Here is a 7,854-nt window from a genome sequence, read left to right as displayed (position 1 = left end):
TGTTATGGGAGCACAATGTTTAATAACACAATGAGATGAGGTCTTGAATCAGTGGAACAAATTTTCGGTGTGGCGAAAAAGAGGCTGACCTGCAAGATTAGCACTCCAAAACGTCGAAGTCCCTGAGAGAATAAAAAAATATGAAAGTGAGAGTAAATTCGAATACCTAAAATGACGCATTTCACCCTTATATATTAAGAGCGGTTGAAACCATTCATGTGTTATGTAGCACGTTGTGCTAATAACAGACTGATTGAATTAAACATTGATTGATGCAATGGAGAGTGATATTGTCTACTTCTAACCAAACAAAATATTCCCTATTGAATCTTTTGCTATAAGCTTGTGAATTACCTATAACAGATATACGTGCAAGCATTAATGGTTGTAGTTGAGAAGGTACGTCGAAAGAGTAGCTAAAGTGACAACAAGGTATAATCCACAAGGCCACAATTACGACAAAGACTAAATGTTCCCCTCTCATATTCTTGAAAATAATGCTATTGTCGCATGACATATACTCCACATAGTACAAACTCCACACATTATGCATGGCTGAATATTCTTCTTTCTTCTTAAATTAAAATTAATGGTGGCACAATTGCATATCATGTCTGAAGAATGAAGTTATCATTGCCTATGTATATAAGTGGTCCTGGAAATTAAGAATGAAGATATCATTGCATATGTATGTAGGTGGTCCTGGAAATTAAGGAAGGTGACTTATATATATGTGGTGTTGCTTTGTAATGCATGGATAGGTCAAGAAAAACAAGTGGTATTGTAGGAAGGAAATTTAAGGACGAAAACAAAATAGTATGCTATCATAGAAATTGATCTATGTACCTTTCAAATGATAAGCTCAACACAAAGAGGAAGAACGCCACAACTCTTTACAAACTTTTAAAATTAGAGGGTTTTTTATTCCACCCCATGGGAAATATATTTTTGGTGCACACTATTTTTAAGTTGTATTTATGTAAAACTAAAAATGCAGTTCCGGTATAAAACCGGATATATACTTCCGGTTCTTAAAAATGTATATATGACAAACTTGTTGAAAAATGTGACAAAATAGCACGAAAATGATTGAACCGAAAAAGGGGAACCGAGCAAAAGAAGAACAACTCAGCATAGAGAACAAAAGTGGCAGAACCGGAAATTTTTTCATGTAAACATTTAATATTTGATTTTAGTTACGTTGTTTCTAATTTAGTAAAGCATTTAAGCATTTAAGTATCACCTAAAAAAATTACTGATAATAAGAAACTAGATCATATCATGGAAGTAGAGTTGATTTAGTGGAATCATATTAATATTTGAAGTCCAACCAATTAGATGCATGATAAAAAATATAAATTAGATGAGTGAATGAGCAAGCTCTCCCTTAGAACAGACTTGTCTCTGCAATATTCTATATTGTTCGGAAAATATAATTCTCCTGGATACAAAGCCTATTTCAACAACCACCAATTAATAACTTGCCTTAGTTAAGTTGCTTGGAGAGTTAATACTGGCTGAACCGGAAATATATTTCTGATTTTATACCAAAAGTATATTTTTGGAATAAATTTAACCGTAAAAGAGAGCAAATTTCAAAAATGAATGAACTATGTGTGTGTGAATGTGAACCAGAAATATATTTTCAGTTTTCAGGAATATTTTTCGCATGGTACATTGAAAAAACATGGGTGTAATAAATACCAAATACTTTTATGGACACATATAAATAAGAGAAGAAAAAAAATGAAATTCTTTCATCGGAAGTGAATGGTAACATGATGAAAGGGGGAAGATAAATAGAAAGTAATAGTATAATATTTTTGTAATCAATTCTTGGCTAGAGGAGCTAGCCTTATTTCTATAAATCTAAAATTTAAGAAAGTGACGGGGGAGGAGATGGAAGAGTTAGTTAGAGAATATTTTACAAGAAATTTACAATATTGTGTTGGATTGCGATTATGAAGCTCAGATTTGAACAGAGACATGAGACACGACACGAACATAGACTCGGCTATATTAATACAATAATGTAATTTGTGAGTATAATTTATGAAGATTTTAAAATGAAAATCAAAATATATTTTTTATTTAAGCTTAATATTGTCAATCAATAAAAAAAGACTTAAATTGAATATTTTTAATTAAGGAAAATTATCTAAAATAAAATTATACCAATCATATCATAGTCACTCTACATTGAAAAAATCAGTCATAGTCTCTGGCTCATCCAAAGACAAGTTATATGTTATAAGTGATTAACATATAATATGAGTGAAACAGAGACAAATACTCCATCCGTTTTGTATTATAAGTCATTTTGAAAAAAATTGTACTTAAATATATGTTGTTTTACAATTCCAATGAATAATTAATGATATTTTTCTTATTATATCCTTAAATATTTATTATTTTCTCTCCTTTCAATTATGTAAATTTATATTCTCCATGTTATTAATGAAGGACAATTTTATAAAAACCTTCTCAATTTCTCATTTTCATACAACAATTATTATTTTTCTTAATATTTGTAAAAAGTCCAAAACGACTTATAATAAAAAAACGGAGATAGTAACATATAACATATCTAATTACTTCCTCCGTCTCAAATTATAAGATGTTTTGCAGAAAAAAATGTGTCCCAAATTATAAGTCATTTTAAAATTTCAATGCAACATTAGTCATGTTTTTCCTAATATATTTGTATCATTTATTACTATTTCTTCTTCCAAATATTAATTTTTTTTCATGTGTAATAAATAAAGGATAATGTTTATACACATAATTTGTCTTTCCCCAACAAAATTAATTACTTCTTTTAATTTGTGTGAAAGGTGTAAAACATCTTGTAATTTGGGACAGAGAGGTAGTAACATACAATATATATATCCTCCATCAGAGGTAGTAACATATATACCCTCTATTAATTTTTTTCTTCGGTTGAACACTTAAATAACGTGTCGTATACGTGTCAATGTTAGATATGTGTCCGGTGTGGGAACACGCCTTCTAATTATCATGTCGGAGCTTCATAGAATTGCAATAATAAAAAAGTCCAGGGCCGGTAAATTTTAGTTTTGTAAAATAATTTTAGGAGGATATTAAAATTGACTCCTTTACAGTTATAATGAAGTTTCATAGTCATGAGCTGATGGTTAAATGGAAAATTCTTCTTTCATAGGGCTAATCCTAAAAAAAAAAGAATCCGACCAAACAATTATTTTAGACCAATTTCTCTGATAAATTGCATTTAAAAGGTTATTGGGAAGATTTTTCATACAGGCTCAAAAAGATGATATGTCCGTTATCTCGGACACACAATAAGTTTTTATCTTGGGAAGATAAAATTTTGATGGTATTCTAATAGTAGAAGAAATTGTAGATGAAGCCAAACACAAGAAAAAAGAAAGTGTTTATGTTCAAGATAGATTTCTAAAAGGCCTATGACAAGTAGACTGGAATTTCTTAGATTGTGTAATGTTTAAGATGAGGTTTCATAAAAAATGGAAGAAATGGACTTTAGAATTTTTGAAGACGTCATCGATTTTTATGTCGGTGAATGACAATCTTACTAATGAGTTCAATATGCAAAGAGGTCTAAGACAATTTATTTTCCTAATTGTGGTAGAAGGATTCAATATTCTCATAAAAAAATCCGTCGAGTTGTGTAAATTTTTCCAATACAAGTTTGAAAGAGGAGAAAAAAGTTTTTCGCATATACAATACACAGACGATACCCTAATAATAGGTGAAAAGGTGTGAGAACCTTAAAAAAAAGACTTGACAAATATTGATTGATAAAGTAAGATCTAGACTCTTCAAATGGAAGCGCCTAGTAAGATTTGAACCTGAGACTTTGAAGTGAGCATATTCTCAAGACTCAAGTCTTTGTCACTAGACTGCCCAACACACTTGATTCTATGTTCAAACAATTCTTTTGGAGAAGGAGAGGGGATGAGAGAAAAATCAATTGGATGAAATGAGATAAAATTTGCAGAGCTATTGATATGGGAGACTTTGGAATAAAAATTTGAGGGTTTTTAATGAAGCTCTATTGGATAAATGGGGTTAGAAAATCAGATTTGAGAAGAGTGGTTTGTGGTATAGAGTTTTAGCTTGTAGATATGTTGAAAATGACAATGTTTTGAGTAGAGGCAAGGGAAATAGTTTGCCGTCGTGATCAATATTGTAACTGGATCAAATAAATTGGCAGTTGATATTTCTCACTGTGCAAGAGAAGCCAAATCGCATTATGCAGGGATATTAAGCTGACAGGAGCAATTTTTGCTTTGATCGTTTGATTGCTACAATCGACAGATGATTGTTGCTGGCTGTTCAAGATTCCAGCCATTAACTAAATCTCCAAACATCTCCAATATAGTTGTCTCATGCAGGCTGTCAATGTGGTTTATTTGCAGGTTTAGTTGTTCTGTTATTATAGCAGCCCATGCCAATCTTTGACTTTAATGGGGTGTTTTTCATTGGATTAGCTATTTTTTCTAGGTCATGGTGTGATTAAGAGTGGTTGTACTGAGCAGGGGATCCATGTTTTTAAAAGTATTCAAATTTTGGACAAAGAATTGCAACACAACATATGAAACAAGCTGCAGGATTCAATAAGAGTAAAGAATTGACAGTACAAAAGACAGAAGAAATTCATTCTCAAACAAGTAGCAATAGCATGCTTTCAAAATGAACAAACTTTGATCATAACATTAGAAATTTAACTTAGGTTGACTTCAATAATGTATTACACAAGGTTGATTATATCACAAGCACTTCTTAGGAACTAACACTTTTTATGATGTGCTAATACTTTACATTAGTAATGTCTCAAATTTCAATCACTCTTTTTTTCTCTCAAAATAGAGCAATCTTCAACAAATGCACCATTCTCATAAAAATATTGCTGCCATAATAAATACTCAAGAGGTGAGAAAGAATTCCTCTGCCAAGTGCTTTTGAATCTTTGCAAGCATGTAATGCAGTGCATATATCTGTCTTCTCCAGAAACTTCTCCGCATTTTCAAATACCAAGGGACCGTATTCTAGAACAATCCTCTTGCACTGCAAACATTTTCAAAGAGTAGCCGAAAAAACTAAATCAGTGGATGGAAAAAAATAGTTCACTGAGAAAAATTTCGGGATCATGATGCTGAGATAATAAGTATTCTTTTATGTTTTTACGAGTCTCATTCTAGTGTTTGAAGAGAATTTTCATCGTAGAGTTTGTTTCTCTATGAGGTGTGTAATTAGTAAACAATTATAAGACATATGTTAACTGATTATCAAATTTTTGTTACCTTGCTCGCATACTTGTCCAATGAACTGCACACCTTCAATAGTGTCTCGATTATTTCTAGCTGACATTTTAAAATAAAAAAGGTTAGCATTTCATTCTATTAAATATAATTTCAATCAAGAATAGTATGAACTAGGTGATTGAAATCGTGATCGTGATTTGGCTGCAACTCATGGACTTTGCTACATAAAAGATAGTCTAATTTGAACTATATAGTACCAAGATGAAATAACTCACCTCTGTGTCAGGATCCTTTATCTTATCCAATAGTTTTGAAACAGTATCTTCGCAAAACTCGCAGCTGTTTTCTTGAAATTGTAAGGAAATATTAGCAATGTTCTGGCAAAGGTTGACCTTATTGCAGAAATCTCCAGGCTGAACGGAGGTCATTTCTAAGAAGAAAAGTGGCAAATAATAGTCCACCAAACTGACACACTGAAATTCAGAAGAAACGCATGAATTCATATAGGTTCCAATAAGTTATGATTGATTCAATTGTGCATCTATTAAAGTTAGTAATCGCCAATGAAACACTAACACAGATACTAAGTACTAACACCGGACACAACCCTGATACATCAACAATAATTTGAGAAAATTGAAGCAATTGAGCATAGTCACATGTGTTAGATACCAGACACGCCTTCAGTGGAAGTGTCAATGCTACATATATTGGTTATCACAAGTTCATAACAACTGAAAAAGGGACCTAAACCAAAACAAAAGATCCAAAATGTGACCAACCTTCCTCTCAAAAGTGTGAAGCTGACGACAAGTATTGTGAAGAATATCAATGACCTCGCTCTGAGTCTTGTTTTCACTTATATAATCAAGTGCCTTGGTAGTATATTCCTCACAAAGCGCACACACATCCGGTATCTTCACTAACTCTGCAATATATAGATAAGTAAATAAAACAACTTACTCATGCCACATTTGAATTTCAAAGTGCATTTAACACAAAAATATTCTTGCAAGTATAAAAGATTTTCACATGATGGTCATTCAATCCAATTTTTCTTCAATGATCTGATGAAAACTTGAAAACCCTTCATATAGGCTCATATTTTATTGACAAATTGGCAACTATAGTACTAATAATAATGGAGCATTTAGAAGAGCTTATTTGGAATATCTCATGACATAAAACCTATACTAGCAGTAGTATACACTTAGGAAAAATACCTTACAATATGTCAATAAGCTATTCTCAACCTATTTTAAGCACTGCTTGTATAAACAACTTAATCAGACCCTTAATGTATAAGTGCTTGTGTACAAGCTATTTCTATAATAAAAGATAAAACAAAGTCAATTTTTTTCCATACAAGCTACTACTATTAGTTAAGTTTTTTTTTTTTTGAAATTTTGGTATCCGGTCTTGCCACCGACTAATCCAAAGAGACCAATTTGAACCGTCCACTTGTGGGGGGCGTTAAAGTCAGATATCCAGCCTTGCGACCGACTAATATAAAGAGACCAATCTCACCGTCCACTTGCAGGAGGCCCGTCAAAGCCACCACAACAAAGCTCTGTATACACTAGACTCAACACAGGAATTGTTTGCACCTAGCGGATTCAAACCTTAACCCATGCCTTCACCACTAGGCCAACCGGAGGGTTTTTTATAAGCTATCCTAAGGAGCTTATAGACATATCATAAGTTGTTTCCATTCGCACTCTCAAACAAACACACTCACAAGCGCTTATGTCACTAGCTATGCTAAAATAAGCCAATCTAAACAAACCCTTAACAATGTCTCAAAAAATAGCTTATGAATTCACACACAATTAATCCTAAAGTTGATAAAATTGCCCTTAACAATGCTACTGATAAAATTACCAGAAGATGCAGAATTTGCAGCAAGAATGCCCAATTGATAAGGGCTTCCAAGACCTCTTGCATCACAAGCCAATGCAACAACACCAAATATCACAACAAACAACAGTCCAATTCTCCCTCCCATGGTTCCTACAAGAAAAATTAGGGTTACAACAATGGTTGCATGTAATTCCTAATAAACAAACTATCACAGCACCAAAGGTTCAAGTTCAACCCTTACAAGAGATCTTAATTAAGAAAACACTTTATTTTTTCAAAGTTGCATTGCATGAAGAAAAGAAGAATAAGAAGAAGATGAAAGGTTACCTTGGAAAGAGTGAGAAAGTTATTCTTATTCTTCACTTCCTTGGACTTGGAGTGGCGTGTAGGTTGAGATATGATGTTGGAACTTCACTTAACATTCAATGTTTTGTTTGCGATTTTCATGGAGGTTGAGTAATTATCCACTGTAGAAACGCACACCGGAAGGTATTGTGCGCCTCAATCTAAATGTGACGTGTCAAAATCTTAGATAAAGTAGGTTCTATATATTTTAGAGAAGTACTTGTACAACTTGTATTGAATGGAAGAAAATGGGAAAGAGGAAAGTGAAGAGACAACTCATAAGTCTTAGTTCTGAAGCAACCAAAAAGGTCGACAAAGGAATTAAGGAAGGCACATCTTTTATTTTTTCTATAATCACAAGATTAATGTAAGGGAAAAAAAAGTT

General features: G+C 32.5%; 1 protein-coding gene across 2 annotated transcripts; it reads right to left on the bottom strand.

The window, feature by feature from the left end:
- Positions 1 to 4,685: 4,685 nt before the first annotated feature.
- Positions 4,686 to 7,607, bottom strand: LOC131612014 (uncharacterized). 2 transcript variants are annotated; one of them, XM_058883828.1, is made up of 6 exons: positions 7,452 to 7,607; positions 7,146 to 7,274; positions 6,047 to 6,192; positions 5,540 to 5,737; positions 5,304 to 5,363; positions 4,686 to 5,067 (listed from the first exon to the last, which is right to left on the bottom strand). In XM_058883828.1, exons 2-6 carry the CDS (start codon positions 7,267 to 7,269, stop codon positions 4,861 to 4,863), a joined length of 735 nt encoding a protein of 244 aa, XP_058739811.1. In that variant the 5' UTR covers positions 7,270 to 7,274; positions 7,452 to 7,607; the 3' UTR covers positions 4,686 to 4,860. The 2 variants fall into 2 exon arrangements, with proteins under 2 accessions (XP_058739811.1, XP_058739814.1); XM_058883831.1 differs by lacking the exon at positions 7,452 to 7,607 and adding an exon at positions 7,366 to 7,440.
- Positions 7,608 to 7,854: the final 247 nt, after the last annotated feature.

The sequence above is a fragment of the Vicia villosa genome, linkage group LG6 (genome assembly GCF_029867415.1).
Source record: "Vicia villosa cultivar HV-30 ecotype Madison, WI linkage group LG6, Vvil1.0, whole genome shotgun sequence".
In the NCBI taxonomy this organism is placed as follows: domain Eukaryota; kingdom Viridiplantae; phylum Streptophyta; class Magnoliopsida; order Fabales; family Fabaceae; genus Vicia; species Vicia villosa.
This window is presented reverse-complemented; position numbering and strand designations above follow the sequence as displayed.